The sequence below is a fragment of the Hippoglossus stenolepis genome, chromosome 8 (genome assembly GCF_022539355.2).
Source record: "Hippoglossus stenolepis isolate QCI-W04-F060 chromosome 8, HSTE1.2, whole genome shotgun sequence".
Lineage (NCBI taxonomy): Eukaryota > Metazoa > Chordata > Actinopteri > Pleuronectiformes > Pleuronectidae > Hippoglossus > Hippoglossus stenolepis.
The window spans coordinates 17,408,843-17,429,564 of NC_061490.1; the positions used below are offsets into that span (position 1 = coordinate 17,408,843).

The 20,722-nt window shown below is 45.2% G+C and overlaps 1 protein-coding gene across 1 annotated transcript; it reads left to right on the forward strand.

Moving 5' to 3' along the window:
- The first annotated feature begins 3,476 nt into the window (after positions 1-3,476).
- LOC124852290 (glutamate receptor ionotropic, NMDA 2D-like) lies at positions 3,477-20,507 on the forward strand. Its single transcript, XM_047341033.1, has 3 exons — positions 3,477-3,878; positions 18,885-19,224; positions 19,557-20,507. The coding sequence occupies exons 2-3, from the start codon at positions 18,937-18,939 to the stop codon at positions 19,854-19,856; spliced, it is 588 nt and encodes a 195-aa protein (XP_047196989.1). The 5' UTR covers positions 3,477-3,878; positions 18,885-18,936; the 3' UTR covers positions 19,857-20,507.
- The last annotated feature ends 215 nt before the right edge of the window (positions 20,508-20,722 follow it).

Genomic DNA, 20,722 nt, shown 5'->3' on the forward strand with positions numbered 1-20,722 from the left:
ACACACAACACACATCGCTCACATACTCACACAGTGCGTGGAAAAAAGGAAAACATACAAAGCTTCAATCATTCGTTCGGCCTTTATTAACCACAACAGGAACACACCCCCCTGCACGTGTGTAAACGTATTCATACACTATAGGCCGGTGTGTGCTATGGGAGCGTACCGACGCACACTGTGGAGTAAATACAGTGATGACGCATGCCATCACATGCCTCATAAACCCTAATGTTACCATTCCAATATTTCTATAGGCCCAAAGGCAAACCAGAGAGACCGCCACCGAAAAGAGGGAGAGGAGCAAAGGGGCAAGCTGTGATGATGAATTGATTGATGAATGCAAATGAAGATGAATGCATGTGGCCAATACAGATAACAAGAGGAATATGAAGAGTACAGCGGGTGGTTCACCTTCTCCTGTAGCAGACAATATGAATAGCCGATGTGTATCTGGCCTATTAATACCACTGCAGCGACAGTGAACGCACCACTGAACCAGACATGGATCCTTTATCACAGATCATATGGGCTGGGATCGGCGGGCACCAGTCTTCCCTACACCATCTGGAGTCTAATCACTGGGCCAGGACGCACAGATCATCCTAACCTTTATTACCATATGGGCCGATTTCTAAAACCGGCCACAGATCAGTGTACATGTCGAGTAATGGCAGCAGTTTCTAAGTTTAATTGTTGGTCTCCAATGCAGCATAACACAATCACAAAACATGCTGGATGAAAATGACCATGTGGGCACTGCTGGTGACTGAGTGTGTGTGTCGATGTTTGTGTAACTATTTTGATAGTCGATTAAAGGGAGGGGTGGTGATTTGTTTCTGAAACACTTTTTATTTTTGAAATTCTCTTAAAGGGATAGTTCACCCAAAAATGAAAATTCACTCATTAGCTTCTCACGGGTGAAGTGTTTGAGTCCACAACACTTTTGGAGTTTTATGGATAAACAGCATTGCAGCCAAATCCAATACAATTGAAGTAAATGGTGACCAATTCTTATAATGTAAAAAACAACAGAAACAAAGATTAAATGCCTCCATACTGCTCCTGTGGTTTCATCCAAGTGTCCATAAGCCCCGGCATTCAAATTTTGTCTTGAAACAAGGTCATTGACACCATGTCTTTAAATTTGTAAATTACCTCGTATGATGAGTGAATTTTCATTTTTGGGTGAACTATCCCTTTAATGATCCACTAACCATCAAGTATAATAAAGTCGTCTGAAAAACAACGATAGTCGTTAGCGAGCGAATCACTTAAAAGTTGTTTTCTTGCAGTTTTCAGGCAGTGCGCATTTTGTGTAGCCTGCTGCAGCTTTTTTTCCCCGTAATTACCAACCCTCGCTTTAATTGTTTCATATTTAAAAAAAAGGCAAACATCCTCCCAGCCTTTCATATACAAGGTTTTACTACTTTACTCATTTCACATTTGTTGGTCGGGCTAAATCTATCACCTTGGGATTGACAAAAGAGATTGAGACTCGTGTTTGGAGGCAATGTGAACGCACACAAGAGTGAGTTCACCCACTCGCAGAAACATGCAGATAGATTTATTTTCCCAGATTCTGAGACGTCTGTCTGTGACAGTTCTTACTTGCTGTCGAGAGCTTTTCATTCAACTACTTTCTACTGTGAAAACACAAAAAGTGAAAACTGCTCACAGACAGTTCGATATATCCAGAGTAACGAGGACACTGATTCTGGATAGAAGTCTTGCTGTTGAATTTTTTCAGTTCTGTGTGGGAAGCACAAATCAAATAACCTTTTCCTCTTTGGATAGAAATCAAATGTTGAACCAGACACCAGAAAGAAAGCACGTGAGAAAACATGGATCTTTTGTCAATTCGGGTGAAATGGACTTGTAAAAAGGACATCACACAAATCAGAGTGTAATTGGAGTACGCATGCACGCACGCACACACGCACGCATGCACGCACACACACACACACGCACACACACACACACACACACACACACACACACACACACACACACACACACACACACTCTGTAGTGACCTAGTGGGCGAGTATAATGATGACTGAGTTTGTGAGAGTGATGCGGTTTCCTCAGGACAGATCTCACAAAGTCTGATAAAGGGGACATCGCCTCTGGGTGTTGATCTGAGCACACACACACACACACACACACACACACACACACACACACACACACACACACACACACACACACACACACACACACACACACATCTATACTGCAACTTGTGTACGGTTGCATGTGTGTGCACCTTGGTGTCTGTCTCATATTGGTGATCATTTACCGAACCTTCAGGGTAATGACACATTTCCATCAATACAGTGAGACCTTTGCCCCTTAAAGCAGATGATATTCCACATTCTCGCTCTGATGTGTACCTCTTGGAGTGTGACTGTGGAAGACAACTCAAGGTTTGCTGAAAAGGTTAAACCTCAATTAATAGATCCTTTAGTGTGAGTGTCAGCTGATGATCGGAGGCTAAATATTGCTCCATTGATTGGTGCTGATCCCAGATTACACACACAGGAAAGATGAAAAAGGGCAAAGGAAGACAGAGAGAAAAACAACAACACATCCCCATTTGAATGCACTCAGCCACCCCGAGATCCACTTTTGGATAAAAGAGAATGGTAAACAAACATGTAGCCTACAGTAATTTAGCACAGCCTACTGTTGCATTTCTCTTCAACAAATGGTTACAAAAGTTACTTTGGTATAAATATTTAATTTCAGCTCTGAAGCCAAAACACAAGGAGTTCACTCTTACTGCAGTGTTGTGTGATGCTGCATGTTCCTGCAACTCTCTGCAAGCCGGAGCGCTCACATACACACACGCACACACACACGCACACACACAAACACACGCACACAAACACGCACTCACATGACCGCTGACATGCATGCAACACATGGATTTCTCATTCACACGCACGCATGTACACGCTCGCTCACGCGCGCACGCACGCTCGCTCGCTGCAGCTTCTTCATGCAACGAAGCACCGGGCAGGGGTGACACTCACGTGCGGATTCCACAGATGCTGGTGTGGCGCCTCCGTTTTGCTTGGAGAAGCAGAAAGAGGAGATAGGAGGCAGGAGGGGAGGAGGAAAAAAAAGGCAGGAGAGGGAGGGATGCAGGGAGGGAGCCGGGGATGGATGGATAGATGGAGGGGAGGGAGGGAGGGGAAATGCGGAGGGACGCAAGGGAGTAAGGGAGAGGTGGGTGGGGGGGGGGGGCAATGAGAGGGCTGAGTGGTTCTAGTAAATATTTATATTGCATTATGATACGCGAGAGAGTGAGAGGGAGAGAGGGGGAGGCAGAGAAATGGGGAGATATAGAGCGTCCATCCCTTTATTAATTTTATTCCGGACCGCTAAGTTTAGCATTCAACACGTGTCGCCAGTGATGGAGGGAGGGAGGGAGGGAGGAAGGAGGCGAGAGAGGGAGAGAGAGGGAGAGAGAGAGGTTGACGGTTGCTAGGTGACGGGGCGCATATACTGAATTTTAACAAAAGAACAGGGAAAGAGGGAGAGAGAGAGAGAGGGAGAGAGAGTGAGAGAGGAGGAGAGAGGGAGGGAGAGAGGTAAGAGGAGAGAGACCGGAGAAATTGAATACATGAAGAGCACATATATATTTAGATATATATATTTTCCCCGGCGTGTGTGTGTGGGGGTGTGTGTGTGTTTGCGTGTGTGTGCGTGTGTGGCGTGCGTGGCGGTGGCGGCGGCGGTGGCAGCAGTAGCGGCGGCGGCGGCGGAGGCGGCGGCGGGGGACACCCGCAAAACGGATACCTCAAAAAGGAAGGATGTGAAAAAGGATGGAGGGACGCAGGAAGAGAGGGGGGACAGGCTGGTGAAAAACAGTAAGTGCATTTATTTTAATGACATTTGCGGTGCAGAGGCATTTTTTCTTCCATACACACACACTCACACTCACACACACACTCACTCACACACTCACTCACACACTCACGCACACTGACTCTGTAACTGCTTAGATTAATTGCGGCTCGGGCAGTGAGAGGGTGCTACGCGTCATTGAGACGGGAATAAGGGGCTCGGGTGTCGGCATCTGCGCGGCCGCTGCTCGTGATGGAGAGATGGATGGATGGATGGACGGATGGATGGATGGATGGCCGGGGGATGGAGAGGTGGAAACGGCCGGCGCACCGGGGCTTTGACCCCTCTGTCATTGCTGCGCCTGGAAACTCACAAGCCTCTTTAGCCCCTTCACGCATAGGTTCCTCACAGCAGCAGCAGCAGCAGCAGCAGCAACAACCGGGATAGATGCTCCACTGATACACACACATATACACAGATTACCGGTGGTTCAATTAATCATATGGACGAAAGCTTTGGGCTATGATTTTGTCTGCCAGGAATTTTCCATGCATTATTAATAAAGACAGAGTTTTTGGTTCCGTTTAAGTCTTTAAACACTGGCTGCAGTTCCCCCTCACTCTGCTGCTGCTGCTGCGGATGTATTAACTGAGGTGATCATATCTGTTGATGCTCATTTTCTCAGGCTGCGTGGTCAATGTTAGTGTGTTTGTGTTCCGCTAAGCCCGCAAGATTGCCGATCAGTTCCCCCACACCCCCACCACCACTGATCTATTTATATCCCGATACGCTGAATATTTGGGCGTATATCACACTGTTATCCCTCCACCGAGGAATCTTCCCCCAATGGGCTGACTTGCCTCAAACAGTCTCAGACAGCTGGAACAGGCAGTGTGTGTGTGTGTGTGTGTGTGTGTGTGTGCGTGTGTGTGTGTGTGTGTGTGTGTGTGTGTGTGTGTGTTTGTTTCCAGCTTGGTGAGAGAGTGTGTACTTTGTAGCTAGATTCCTAAATTTGCACCCTCTTTTGGTGCTCATGTAACTTTTGTGGCTTGCCTTGCAGTACTTTATAGCAGAGGGGAAGTGAATGACTGCTGCCGCCATCAACACCCCCCTTCCTCAGAAAAATAAGGCCTTGCACCATTGAGGACCACCATGGGATTGAGGCCATCATTTTGACCCAGTGATATGTTGAGCTGCAGGGGGCTGCTTCTCTCACAGATTTTGCTGCAGTGATTGGGATTTGTTGGATCCAATACATTGGCCTGCACAGCGAGGCCACTGAATGCATTTGGGAATTGGAATGTTGGAACGTGCTGTTTGTTTTTTCGCGTTTCTCCGAGGCATCTGCTGCCTCTCGATCGCCGCTCTCAGCTGAATTCTCGAGCTGATATCCATTTCAATCAGCTCTTTCGCCCACAGGTGACATGCTCCACTCAGTTTATCATCTCTCTCCCCCCCACCCCCCCACCCCCCGCCACTGCAAGCCCAGGGAAATTTACACACCGGCGTACTGCAGCAGTGTACTGCATGCACTGCTGCCCGTCAGGCTAAAGTGTTGCCTTCGGTGTCAGCAGTGCCGATCTGTCGTACAGTTGCCCAGAGAGGGATCTGTACTGTAACAGCTGTGTGTAGGGGTAGATGGGGGGAGTGGGTGAAGAGAGACAGACAGAAGGTGTGGAGGGAAAGAGGGATGAGAGAAGGTGTGAGGAGGAGGTGGTGAAAAGAAAGCATGAGGGGAGAGCCGGGTGAGAGATTAGAGAGGCGTCAGAATGGAGGGGAGAGCAAGAGAAAGGCGGCTGGAATTGACTATCAGAGGGACACGGGTGGAAGGCACTGGAGAAGAGATGAGAGGGCTGGAGTCAACATTTGTGTGCACTGTTTTTTTTCTCCCCCCCCCCAAGCCTGTGCTCCTCATCAATTTCACCTCATTGATTCGTGGACTTTTGAACAGAGAACCTTCAAGCTTAACCAAACCCCCCCCCCCTCGCTTGTCTCCCGTTTCTTCTACCAATCCCCCTGTTTCTTCTTGCCTCAATCCGTTCCGTCTCCTCTCTCTCACCCCTGCAACCCGTGACTTCCTGATTGCACAGTTTCCTTTTCCCTCTCGTTCGCCCGCCTCCTCTTTCATCATTTGTTTGATGCAACATTAGTGGATGGTTTCCTCAATCCTGCGGCCCACCCAAACCCCCTCTCCCACCCTCTCCACACGTTGCACCCAGTGTTCTTTTTAATACCACTAATTAAGGTAAAGCTCGTTAACATAGAACATCAATTAGTCTTTAACGAGATCAGAGGCTGGTGTTTTGGAGCGATTACAGTACTCCCCTCTGCCGGTGTTCTCCTCTGGACTCTTCTACGGCTCGTATCGATAAACGTGTTGCATATTCACTTTGGCCTGGAGCAGTGGCATGCCCAGAATTGAATACATGTGGGGGGTGTGGGGTGTCATGTGAGGTGGGATGTTTTTGACCAATTATCTGACTGTGGTATTTGGGTTTTTATTTAAATTCCTTGGGAGGCTTTGTCACAGCTACAACTACGTCAAAACCATTAACCACAAATCTATATTTTCTCTGATAACAAGGGCTCGTTAAATAAATCTATTATTTCAGGAAGAATTGTCCTCTGAAATCAGCAGGGGACACAATTCATCACATTGATTCTGCTCTGCAGCCTCAAGTCAACTGAAGTCTAAATTAAATACTTCAGTGCAATCATAAGGTCATTTAATGCATGAAGTGACTTTTTGGGAAAGAAGTGGCCTTTCAGACATAAAAAAGAGATGAATGTAGCTGTTCAGTTTCAGTAATTGCTCGACATGAAACTTGAATCAGTCACTATGCGATTTCACACATCTGTAACTGAAAATACAAAATTAACCATAAAGTGTCAACAGAAACAACAATTGTGGCCTTTGTTAAAGTGTAAAAACAGAAAAGCGACAAAGTCATGTTTCATTGCTGCCGACCCTTTTGGAAACATCTGGGTAAACTGAGGAAACACAAAATGTGTTAGGTCTCAATTACACCGGAGCTAATTAGTTGATTAATTAGTTTATTAGTATGTCAATCAGCATAAAAATAATTAGCGATGGTTTTGATTATTGCTTAATTATTTTTGTCAAAATAAAATATTCAATCTCAAATATTCTCAGCTTCTCCAATCTCCGAGTTTTTTTTCTTCTCTCTGCTTCTCGAGATTATCTTTGGGATGTTGTCTGTAGGTGGGACAGAAAAAGACATTTGAGGACCACACATTAGACACTGGAAAATTGTAATGAACACATTCTGCCTAGTGGCACGGTGGTGCAGTGGTTAGAACCGTCGCCTCACAGCAAGAAGGTTCAGCAGGGTTCCTTCTGTGTGGAGTTTGCATGTTTTCCCTGTGTCATGCGTTTCTCCGGTTTCCTCCCACAGTCTAAAGACAGATTGGGGTGAGGTGTGAGTGTGAATGGTTGTTTGTGTCAACATGTTGGCCCTGGCCCCGGCGACCTGTCCACGGTGTACCCCACCTCTTGCCTAAAGTCTGCTGGGATTGCCGCCAGCACCTCCATGACTCTCAGGGCATAAGCCTGAGGTTTTTTTCCCCCCACATTTCATTTAGCTTATGATTATATGCAGCTTAGCAGACAGGAAAAGTAGTTATTTGCAGCCATGCAAGTAGATGGGTATCATTAGCAGAGAAGAATCTTCTGCATTTATTTAAGTTTCAAGTTAAAACCAATGCGAAATTAAATATTCTTCGACTTGAAACACGTTAAATAGAAGTATCTGCTCATCAACATTAGAAAAACAAATTTCTTATCAACATTAGTGAAGGTAGAGCAAATCTCTGCCGATGTGTTCTGTCACAGCTGCCGAGCTTTCAGTGACAACTCTAAGCACCTACCACTAATTGGACGTAATAGTGACATTATGATGCACTTCCTCATGACAAGTTGCAGAAAAATCTGAAATGATTTACTTCCACGATGAGAATCTGGGCTTCATTTGTGTCGCATGAGAGATGTCAATCAAACGCTGAATGGCACTGTTGATGGGAGAGGTAAGAGGTCTTCTTTGGCTGTGATGAAATGCAGTTTAATGGTTCAGTGTGATGATAATCAATATCAAAACAAAATTATGCCTTAGAAACGTAGGGAATTACTTAAATATCAGCTGGGCAGCATATCTGAGGGTTTCTCTTCAGTGAAGTAGCAGCTGCTGTGGTTTGGCAACCCTGCGGTGCAGTTACAGCCCGACTCTGGAGCAGGACTAAAGCAAAGACAGTCAAGCACACAGTGTAGATGGAATAACAGGAAGTCATTCAACAAACAGGTGGCGATATGAGCAGACAGACAGATGGACAGGCGGGAAGACGGACACATTCATAAACAGAATCACACAAACAGGTAGAAACACACACAGCAATGAGGGAGAATTTAGTGATCATTCCTTGCACACAGCCTCTATCAAACAGGTGCGCACGTACACACACACACACACACACACAAACCTGAGCCCAAAGCCCAAAGCCCTGCGGCTTGTTTTGGGAATACAAGTCTGGAGGCAGCTAGCAGGCATGCATGCTTCACATGGCTGCATGCAATACACAGTCACACACACTCAAAAAGTACATTCAGGCAAATACTCTTGGGTTTGCAATCACACACACACACACACACACACACACACACACACACACACACACACACACACACACACACACACACACACACACACACACACAAAGAGCATACCCAAAAATACACACAGAATGAACAACGAATGGCATATTTCCACACTAGCACACACACAAGGGTTGATGAGAGGGGTCCTTGGGATCTCACCCATGGGATCCACACATATATATATACTGTACTGTATATATTCATCTGACTGCATACTACAGTATATGCACACACTACATGCACACACGACATGCACACACACACACACACACACACATACACACAGAGGAAAGGAGGATGAGGAGAAGCAATGAAAGCATATGATGAGATGTGCAGGAACATTTTGCGGCACGCGGCCGTTTGCAGCAGTGTGGTGCGGACCTACACGATGATGGATGGGTCAGGAAATGACAGCATAAGTGGTTATTAAAAAGAGGATATGGGGGCATTTATAAAAACTATGTTAGCCGGTGTCTGCGGCCCATGTCGCGTGTCACCCTGGGCTGCTGTGTCATGCCTCCTGATCTGTGAGACTTCCCCGCGTTCCATGTAGGGCCGTCTTTGTTAAAACCCTTCGCCATTCTCTTCTCGAAGAGCCTAGGAGCCGGCATTTATAGCAGTCTTTGTACTGGAGTGACTGTGCCGGATTTACTACGTGCCAGTACCAGGTGCAAAGTTGAACCTGTTTTATTGCCTTATCACTTCCTATAAAAATAGCATTGCTTTATTTCTCTTTTGGGTTTGAATAGGAATTTCCTTCCTAAACAGGGGGCCCGACTATACAGCTGTTACAAATGCAAATATGCGCGTTTGTACCTGAATGGAATTTGCACAGCGTGTTATCTATAGTACAATGTGGAGGGGAAGACAAGGATGGAATAAAGAACATCGGTGCAGAGATGGAAGAAAGCCTCGGATGAAGATGGTTTGATGTTGCTAGACTTGTTTTAAAGTGCATCATTTCTGCATGTAAATTGCTCCAGCGTCCAAAACTAGGCCCTGTGATCCGAGACGAGTCTTGCAGACCCTCTCCTGGTTTTTTGACACTGAAAAGAACAAAATGTACACTGCATGTGGAATGCAGGTAATCTGATTCAGGGTCAGGATTAATTTGTTCTCCATTCAGGTTGTGAAGCTTCATTATTCAAATTCAGACAGTTTTCACTTTGAATTTCTTCTTCAGTCTGTCTACTGAAAGGTGATTAGGAGTGAATGCACTCTTTTCAATTATGTAATAGCAATTACAATCTACTTTTTTCCTTGGAAACAGGCCAATAAATGACCCCATCCTTGGCCTGGTGCTGATCACGTTGATTGTTATGTGATCGGTTCAGTGTTAACCGTGGCATGTTCTCTATCAGAGGCTGCAGCGTTTTGAAATATAAACACGCACATTTTGCACTGAGCAGTGACGGGAAATAGCGAGCAGATCAATCACTGGCACTGGGTGCTCTGCGTGATCCATAAGCAAATATTACGTCTGCTGATCATAGAACTGTGCAGGGGGTACTTGTGAAGATTGACCAGTTTCTGTGAGTACATATGTGTGTGCATGCATTGATCCCGCACACGTGTGTTCCTTCTGACTCAATAATGTTGAGTCATCAAACACAGTAAGACCATTCTGTGTACTCGGACCTCATCCAAGATGTTTAGTCACCACAGCTGATGAGCTAAATGAGGCTTAAATTAGCTACATTCATGTTCTACATATTCATTACAAGTGAAACCGCAGAGAAACAGTGTAAAGCTCTGTTTTAATAAGCTGAATTTACAGTACGAGTGTTAAGATATGATTTTATTTTGGTGTGACTACTTTCAGTGGTGGCTTCGCAGGCATTTTGCCACTTGTTTTTTTCCCCTCGTCTTTCTTTCTGGGTAGAAAGTCGTAGCTGTCAGAAATTTCTGATACCTCATGGCATGAACATTTTTTCCCCCCGAGGCTGCTCATAATTGCGTTCTGTAAAGTATGATGTGACGTGAAGCCATGATAAAGAGGCCGTGGCGATCTCAGACTAGTGGAACACCTCTCTGATGAGCTGCTGAAGCTTCATGTGTCAAGGCTTTGGGAGAAATACTGGAGAAGACAGGTATTTCATATTCACTTCTGAGAAACAAACATCACAGGACGAGTGGGCCTCTGGATTTGGCTGTGTGAAGACAACACTGTGGGTTCTGACATTCCCTTCACTAACCTTCCACCACCTCTTACTCTGGAGAATCATCGGAGAATTCTTCACTGGTCTCGAGCCTCAAATTCCTCTCCCCTGTTGGGCTCCTGTCTGCATGGGAGTTCACTTCCTGAGCCACACTGATCCGCCAGCGTTTATAGGATAGGCTGACAGAAGTGTTTCTAACACCTTTGGTTATGAGCGGGGGCAGAGCCAGATGTGCTGTGAATGCAGCTCAAACCTGCACCCAGCATTGTCATGCAGCGTTTGATTCTAAGCAGACAGAATATGGCGACATGTGACACCTGCTACTGAAAGAGACCGGCTTACCATTTCCCTCTCGTTTTTAAAATTTGTTAAATGCTTGTGTGCGCTCGTGTAAATGTGACAGACTAACTGTACACACTCATCTGAGCGTGTCAACGTTGTACATGTCCTCTTGTGATTGTGTGTGTGTGTGTGTGTTTGCACCAGCCTGTGTGTGACCTTGTACAAAGGCGCCATAGTTATCAGAGGTTTCCTACACCAGTTTAATCTGTTTATTCTCAGAATAAGATTAACAAGAGTTAGGTGTGTTTATCTTTTCTGCCGAGAGTCTCGAGCAGCTTCCTAGTTTGTGGCTGTTACAGAATGTTTCACCTTTAAGGTCCTGAAGGGCTGCAGTGTCGGCTGCTTGTCATCTCGCTCTTTTAATTAGTGACTGATTTAGATCTGGCTAGGTGATCCCAGTGTCTGGCCAATCAATGAGGGAATTAATGGAAGCGCTGGTGCAAGCAGAGTAGAGCAACACTGTAGCTGGCTCAGCACGGATTAAGGAAATTCATTGGTTTAACGTTATTATTAAAACCCGTATTTGTTAATGATTCTTTTCATGTCTGAATATTCAGACACTTATTTCTACCGTCTCTTCACATCTGCTGAGAATCTTCCATCCAATTTGTTCCTGATTTCAATCTCAGTGCTTGTTAAAGAGAGCGGGAGAGAGAAAAAACAAAAACAACAATCAGCCAAACATTTCATTCATGAATGTACAGTACATTATGTAAATGCACAGTGCGCATGCATGTTCATTCTTAGATGATTGCACAGCATTGACAGTGCTCTGATATTGAAACAATTTTCCCTGAGAACAAAGCCCTCAGAGACTCTGGATGCATATAAAAGGTTGAGGAGTGAGACATGATGCCTATTAAAACAAACACAGTAAGATAATCCCCCAGGTCGTGTGTTGAAAGGACATCTTGACAGAGGATTTGTGGGGGGAAAAAAGCAATTACATGACACCATTTACAAAGACATTGAATCCAGTAAGTTATGTGTTGTTATAATTAACTTGGTAGCGGAAGGGACGGGCCAGGCCACGTTGTTTTAGTCGTCAGGTGTTGAGGTGGAGAAATGAAGTATCCTCGCTCCTTGGGCTGCTTTAAAGTAAATACTTAAATTCAACAAGCATTTGCAGTGGGCAGACAAACTGTGCAGTGTCCTTACAAAACCATTCAAGTGGAGTTAATATAGGCCAGTTAGGCATACTGGAATAATACCCAGCACATTCTGATGCAAGATCCCCAGACACTGGCCTTTCCACTTGAGTGCATTTGACCTTACTGATATTTATGTCTGAACACACATGAGGGTGGTAGAACATTTGTAGCCTTTTTTTTCTGAATGGATGTGTGTTTATCATTTTTTTCTTTTTAATTATATTTGTGTGTATCATTCATAAACAGATGAGTGTTTATGGTTCCTGTATAATAATATAAGTGTGTGGGTGTTTGCAGAATTCTGAGGATTAAATGAATGACAGTTTGAAAGATAACACACACACACACACACACACACACACACACACATGCATGTGGGCAAACACACACTCAAACAGACACACACAAACAATGTGAATAATTCAAGATGCCCCGGCTGTATAACAAAGCAAAGGGAAGCCACTGACAGGCCTTTACTTTTATCACCTGGTTTTCCTCTCACGTTACACAAGTTCAATTTCAAACATCACTACAATTGCTTGACATCTATGAGGTTATATCAAAGCAAGATTAAACACACTCTCCACTTAGGTAATTATATACCCCGCGCTGAATGTTATGAGTTAGAGAGATGAGAAGTGGTAATGTCAAATATTTCAGTAATAATCATCTGTAATGGATGTGATTTCCCGTCACTGCTTGTCATGGTCTAGTGTGCCGAAAAACCACAGTGGGGAGGATTGGAGACATTTTTCCTTTTTGTTAAAAAATGAGGTCAGAGAATTGTTAGTGCTATTCTGTGGAGGGGTCCGGGGTCAGCTTCATCTCATTTCCATCAATCCATAGAGGGAAGAGAAACAAGGAGTGTCCTCCCATTCAAGTAATGAAATGTATCCCCTGAATGTACAAAAGTGAAGTCCAATTAATTGACCCTGTCTCTTGGCAGAAGTGTTTTAATCCGAAGCCATAAAGAATGTATTTGAAATAAAGGGGAAGATACCGTGAACCTCGGAGTGAGGTGCGTTTTTTTTCTGCGACCACGTGGAAATTAAAGGGACTGTAAATGTCAGAATAAAACTCGTGAACAAACATCCGAGTGAGATGTCAACGTGACTGTTTCATTTTGTTCCTTTAAAAGGTTAGAAAATATAGTGGGCATAAAGAGTGACTACCTGCCGGGAAAAAGTGTTGACATGCTGAGCCTTAGTGGAGATTTCACTCCTGTAAAAAGAACAGCTCATATGAAATAAGATTGTTTTCCATTTGCTGGTATTAACTGTGAAAGCCTTCAGTTTCATTTTTGCACCATTTACAGTAGTTATTTGTTTAAAAAAAAAGACAAATATAAAGATGCCTCATAGAAATGTAATCTTATGGTTGGACAATAGATATATTCTTATATTTGTGACCCTGTGTGTCTTCCATTAGTCTTAAATTTGAACACCACAATCTTTTTTTTCCCATATTGCATATCAGCGAGCCCCGATCGGTGCCACATAAAAAATGGTGTCACGTTTATGAGAGCGACCAGCTTTAATCTGATTATCAGCCTGTGGCATGTTTAATTTATAAATATTGTGTTGCATTTTCCCTCTGTAGACTTGGTGTGACAAAGATTTGATAGATGACTCCGTCGTTTGTCACTGAAATGGCTCATGATAGCCATGGCATCAAGTGTGAGGGAGCCAGTGGCAGCAGCAGCAGCAGCAGCAGCCTTTACTACTGCTGTTTACAGCCATGCAGTAAAAACACACAGTACTGTACGCCCTGCTGCTGCTGCACACTGCGCTACTCGCTGATCACTCTGCACACCATGCACAATGGGAGCGGGAGCCGTTCGCCTGCCTGGTGGCTCTTCTACTCGACGGGGATCAAAGAGAGGGAAAGCGAGCGATAGGGAGAGGAGAAAATGAGAGAGGAAGTGAGGGAGGGGAGGAAGTCGAATTTGAAATACAGGACAAAGACATGTGTGGAGGGAAAGAATGGGTGAGAGCTGGGGGAGAACAGGCACGGAGTTGTGGGAGGAGGGGGAGAGAGGGATGGAGAGTTGGTGAAAGTGAGATGCTGCAGAGTGGGATGACAAGAGAGACTGACTGAATGGATGGATGGATGAATGAATGAATGAATGAAACAAAACAAGTGGAACTGAGACAGACTGAGTGAGGGAGTGTGTCTGCGAGCCTGCTCGTGTCCGTGTGTGCGTCAAGTCAGAGTGTTGTGAGTGAGTGGATGAGTGGGTGAACAAGTGCAGCAGGACAGAGAGGGAGAAAGAGAGAGCAAGATTGGGAAAGAGAGGAGGAGAGGGAGAGGATCTGTTCCGTCAGAGAGGACACACTCCACTGACTGTGATTGAAGTATGGGCCAATTAACACGAGGAGCATTGAGCTCCAGCTGCACACTTCTCTTCATTCCTCCGCTCCCCATATTACCCTGCATGAAACACACACACACACACACACACACACACACACACACACACACACACACACACACACGCACACGCACGCACGCACGCACGCACGCACGCACGCACACTTTATCTTATCTTTTACTATAGTACAGCTATGGACCCAAGGAAATTACAGAGGCTACATAAATCAGTTTTCTCGACTCTTCATCTTAATATGAGCATTTCCTAATCCAAGCACTTACTATGACTCATAGAGATGTAGTCTCTTCTAATGGCGTACAGTAGACTATATATTGTATTTCAGATGTTTGGTGTTGGCCACTGAAAGCTGCCTGCGCGGATTCAGTGCAGCCTGTGCCATAGGCTACAAGAAGCAGGTTCATTACTCTGGATGACAGCGTGGAATGAAGCAGCAGAAGCCTAAATGTGGGCTGCACGCACTGCACTTCCAACAACTCCACACTCCAGACTCCACAGACTCCTTCCCCCAATTCACATTTCCCCAGCAGATCCGATGCAGCAAAGGGTCTGGCACGCTGCCTCCACTGAAGTTCGGCAGGAGAAAGGGGGCTCAGAGAGGCACGGATGCCAGCAACCGACTTCTACCCGAGCGGTTTCCTCCTCTCTTGCGACTGATTCTTTCAGAATCACCGCAGGCTCTCGCTGCAGCAGAAGCATGTACAGTTAAGGGGGTGGGAGGGGATCTGATCCTCTAAAACACTGTGATTGTTTCCCCACCATCACACTGATGCCAAGAATCAATCTTTCATTTCGTGTTCAGAGGCGATACAAGTTTTTGTCTCTTTGGTCGTTGCATGAATAATACAGGCTCCACTGTTCTTCTCTATGGGAGAATATACCTTCAAAGTGGTTGATTTGCCTTCAGCGACACAAAGAAACAGTTTTGATATTTTTTCAAACCTGTGAAACTTTTTGAAGGAGCTGCACTGCACATGCACTAGCCATCAAATCCTCTACGTAATGATTTAGAACTGAGCACATTATGCAGAGTGAATCGAATGTTTGAGAAATGATGAGATGTGTTTTGATTGTGAAGCACTGGCTGGTAATTTGGGGAGAGAAAGAGGAGGCTGCTTTGGCTCCTGTGTGAATGTTTTCTCTCTCATCTTCCTGATTAGCCGTCTCTGTCAGCCCGAGAACATTCCTGCTCTTAAGTGCTCGGTAAATATTCCTGAAGGTGTTTTTAGTTTGCTCCTAACAGTCGCTGGCATGTTCGCTGGCTTCTGTGCTGCTGTAAATGCCACTTTCTTTGTTTAGAAAGATAAACTAAACAGACTCAGCGGAAAAAAATAATTATGCTGTAGATACAGTAAGCTGCTTATTGCAGTGATTGACAAAATGGAAGATCAGCGCTGTGCCAATACAAACACTTTAATGCGCTGTGAGTTTTCTAATGATGTAGATAGCAAGTCACGCTTGAAGGTGATGAATTCGAGAAGTTTTTTTTTTTTAATTTCAGGTTTTCAAGACTTTTCTTCCTTTCAAAAAATACATGATAATATTTAGAGGTAAAGACACAACATTTTTAGCCAAACACAATCCTGATATGTCACAAATAATCAGAATTAATGAATTTTGACATCTGCCAAGGAGGTTATGTTTTGGTCTGTGTTTGTTTCTCGTTGTTGTTGTTGTTTGTTTGTCTATTAGTTAGCAGGATTACACAAACTTTTTTTTAACATGAAATTTAGAGGAAGGAATCCATTAAAATGTGTTGCAGGTTTAGGATTTTTTCCCCCCTGCTTTCATTATTGGGCATTCTGCAACATTTTCCTAATTATTCCTTATCAATGGATCTTGATGAAAGAAAATCTGGCATGTTAGGGACTGATATTTAGGAGTGTGTGCAATCTGATGCAGACCCAATCAAAAATCCTGATCTAGTGAATTTACATGTGATTTCAGAGATGGTGAGATGATCGCAGTGTAATAACATCATCTAACTAAATCCTTACTTCTAAACCTGTTAGAGGAAAACAGAAACATTTACTGGGTTTGTCGGCTTACCAGATATGTACACAGTATGTTCTCCATTGACTTATAAGAGGCTCCAAAGACTGGAGAGGGTTGTTTTTAAAGCTAAGAGGGGAAAAATAAAATGTGAGCATTTGCATTCTAACAAAAGATTCATGTATGGTAGCAAATCAAATGGAACAGTCATCTCTCTCTTTCTCCCACTCTCCATTCCCTTCTGTGTGTGTGTGTGTGTGTGTGTGTGTGTGTGTGTGTGTGTGTGTGTGTGTGTGTGTGTGTGTGTTTGTGCGTATGCTTGCTGTTAGCCCCCTCACTGCAGTTTACAGAATTTCACCAAATGGAGCACATAATGAACTGTACAGTAAAGTACATTTAGATAAGGAGCTGGTTATAATTCACTTGCACTTAGCATTGCCTCAGTGAGACTTTGCAGTGGCGCGTTCGATAACAGGCAGTGTACACTCTGCGGAAAGTGGATACCGTACACAGTAATACACTGTGTTCACACCTCCAACGAGGCTCGCTGTGGTGGAATGGCACACACCGGCGGAGCAGTGCAACGTAAACACCTCATGAGAGTGAAATACGGTGACAGGCCTAACAGTTAATGGCTCAGAGCTCGGCACCGTAGAATACATCTTCACCAAATGATATGATGTACTGTATTCCTGCAGCTCTGGCTCTCATTTTCTGCTCTCGCCGTCTGTGTCTCTGTCCTTTTCCTCTCTCCTGTGCCACATCTTCCTCGCTTCAAAGACATAAAAAAGATAAAAAACTAAACAACAAAGCCCTGCTTTCTCCTTCTCCCCTTCATTATTACATTCTCCTTTTCTCTCTCTCCTACTAACAGGTCTGTCTCTCCCTATCGCTCCACACCTCCATCTCTTTTTCTTACTTGAATCTGTTCGCCTCCCTCATTCGCCCTCTCATTCTGTCTCATTCCACCGCTCGCTCTCTGCACACATACACATGTGTATACAGCCATGTCACTCAAAACAGATTTGGCAGTGTATTTGTTTAAGCCAAACACGTATACACATCCCAGTAATCAATATTTCTTTTCCTGCTACTCTCCTCACATATTTTACCCCACCGCGCTCGGCCTTCTCCTTTTCCCCTCGTCCTCTACCCCTCCACCTGGTCAGTCCGTCTTCTTTTCGTTATATACACTGTATTTTCGGCACATTACTCACAGCTCTCGTCCATGTTTGCTTCCCCTTTTCATTCCACCAGTTAATTCTTCCTCTCTGCCACCTCTCCTCTTTCTTTTTTTTTACTTTCTATTTCATTTCATTTCATTTCCTATAATACTGATCAGGGTCAAGGAATCGGCAGACTGTGACAAAGAGTGGAGAGTCGGATGAAGACGGAAAAGAAATGAACATGGAGGGGAGGAAAGGGGGGATTGACTTTAGAGGGAATATTATGTCAGCGGGCTGCTGTTCATCAGTGCAATTGTGTTTGGTAACTGAAGCCATGAAAATAGGGAGAAGTGATTGGGAATATGAAAAGACCGAGTATATACGGCAGAGAAAGGGAGGAGAGGGAGGGGAGAAAGTGAGACGGAAATGGAGAAAGGGAGGGAGGGCAGTTGGCACCAGAAGTAAATTGAAAATGATGTGCTGTGTTTTTGTGTGTGCCCTGCTATCTCCCAGGTAGTCATTATCTCTCTGTATGGTTGTTTGTGTGAGTGTGTGTGCGTATATGTTTGTATGTACTGCATTAACCCTCCTATCTCTTTATCATTAAGCTGCTCTCCGGGCACTGTGTTTCCATGCATTTATCTTGTGAGTGTGTGTGTGTGTGTGTGTGTGTGTGTGTGTGTGTGTGTGTGTGTGTGTGTGTGTTCTTACACACTTGCATGCATGTGTCTGTGTGTGGTTGCAGCTGTGTGAGGGCGAGTGTGTTTACAGTGATCTTAATTGTTGTTATCATTCATGCAGCACAATAACCACCTCCGCCCCCATCTTTGTCTCGGTCTGCTATTAACTCGCTCTCCCTCTCACCCTCCTTCCCTCTAACGGCCAGTTTCTGTTTTTCCTTATATTGTTCTTTCTCAGCCTGCAGCCTAAATAGCACCCATTTCATCTTCTCTGTGCTTCGCTTTCCTTTCCTTCCCTCTGTTGTTTTTCCCCCTTTGCTTTTCATATTCCCCGTCCAGCTTTTTCTCCAACCAAAGCTCAAACTCATCACCTCCCAACCAAGAACCACCCAAGTCTAACTAACTTCTCTTCCTCTCTCGCTTCTTCTTCACTTTCTTCTTCTTCTACTTCTTCTTCTCTTGCTGTCTCTCTTTCTTTCAGGCACCCTCTCTTAGTGCGATATATATCTGCCTCCCCCCCTCGGCAGGTTGCCATGGTCGCCATACCTACTCTCTCTCTCCTATTGGTCCTGGCAGAGTGGACAGGTCTGGTGGACGCCTCCCCCCACCTCCTGCTCCGGCCCAGTCCGCGGGAGCGTGATGCAGGGGCCATGATGAACTTCAACATCGCCGTGATCCACGCTGGTGCTACAGTGGCGGCAGAGGCGTCGGTGTCGGGGTCAGGGGGCAGGGTCCTCTACCCTGGTTTCGGCCGGGTGTACGGCTCCCTGGGCGAGAGCGTGGTCACCCAGTGGGGCTCTGCTAATGTCATCTGGCTACAGGTTGGACACTGTCTCCTCTACCTACTGCTCATCCAGCCTTACTTGATGGAAGGGAATAACAATGACCATCCATTATTCATACTCGCCCTCATTATTTGAGCTGAATGGGCTGCACACTGCTGATGTTGTGTTGGCTCTGCTGAATGAGTCTGACTCTGCTCTTTGACCACAGCTTGTATTGCTAGCCAGACATGTCATGCATACTACACACACCTTCCATATGAATAAGATAACTCAAGACATCATGCCCTAGTTGGCCAGATCTTCTTGTCACTGTCCTAAACCATCTCTATTTGTGTTTCTCTCTTTCCTCTTCATCTACCACGTGCCAGGTGAATGACAGTAGTCCAAAGACGGTGCTGTCCCAGCTGTGTGAGCTGCTGGCGGCGCGGCCCCTGCAGGGTCTGGTTTATGAAGAGGAGAGGCCCCCTCGCACAGCCTGGGGTCCATTGGCCCCCATGCTGGAGTTTGTCTCGGCGCAAACAGGACTGCCCATAGTGGCTGTAGGAGGGGGAGCGGGGCTGGGGAGGATGCCACAGGTAGGAGGAAGGGTGTTGGCATTGAGGTGGGAGAGAGAGAGCGAGTGTGTGAGTGTGTATGAGCGAGAGAGAGAGAGAGAGAGAGAAAGGTGAGAGAGAGAGGAGAGAGATGGATGGATAAAAGAGGACAAGTGTCCCAAACGTGTGATTGTTTTGCTGCAAATGTGTGGACTGGCGAGTGGGACAATGTTAATTAGGTTGGTGCTGTATACTAAAGCAGTATGGATTGACAGCAGTATAAAACATGCACAGAGGGCTTGGTCCTTTTTTTACACAGATTGAATGAAGTGTAATGGATGAGTTGCTCATTGCCGTAACGACTTACAATGTCACACTGTCGCACATCCTCTCTGTGAAGAAAAGGTTTGGGAAAGTGCCGGTGGGACGGAGCAGGAAGTTGAAGGTCAGGGTCACTGATCTGCTGAAACTCTGCAGTGTTTGATCTGTAAATGGCACCAACTGGGGCTGTTGCTCAGCCTCTGATGTTCCTGGGAGGGAGGCAATGAGCAGACATGGGCGGCGTGTGTATGAGTGCGTAAGGGCATGAGTGTGTATGTGTGTGCACTGTGAACTTGTGTGCATCAGAGAAATCTAGTGCCACATGCTTGCCAATGCCAAATGAGAGGGAAGTACAAAAAGCGTTGCATTACTTGCTAACAAATACTGTTTTAACCATTTACTCTTGAGGAATTAAATTGTATCACTTTGATGAACTTGCTTTGAGGACGCGCGCTCCTCATCCCCCTTCCCCTAAACAGACTTTTTAGAAACACTCCCTTTTGGAAGTCATTGGAGAATTTGAGCAACAATCCAAGCTGTGTTAGCCCTGTGGCTGCACGAGTGCTGCTGCTCCATAAAAACTTCAAGCCCCATGATGCCTCGATGTTATGCATGAAGATGGAGCAGTCCAGGGAGTTGTAGTTCTGTGCTTAGAAAACACTGTCCCTGGCTTACAAGCT

What these genes read in the sequence shown, in the direction of transcription:
- LOC124852290 (XM_047341033.1), top strand. Translation starts at nt 18,937, where the DNA reads ATGGTCGCCATACCTACTCTCTCTCTCCTATTGGTCCTGGCAGAGTGG. An exon ending in CTAATGTCATCTGGCTACAG is followed by an intron (nt 19,225 to 19,556) that starts GTTGGACACTGT and finishes ACCACGTGCCAG; the next exon opens with GTGAATGACAGTAGTCCAAA.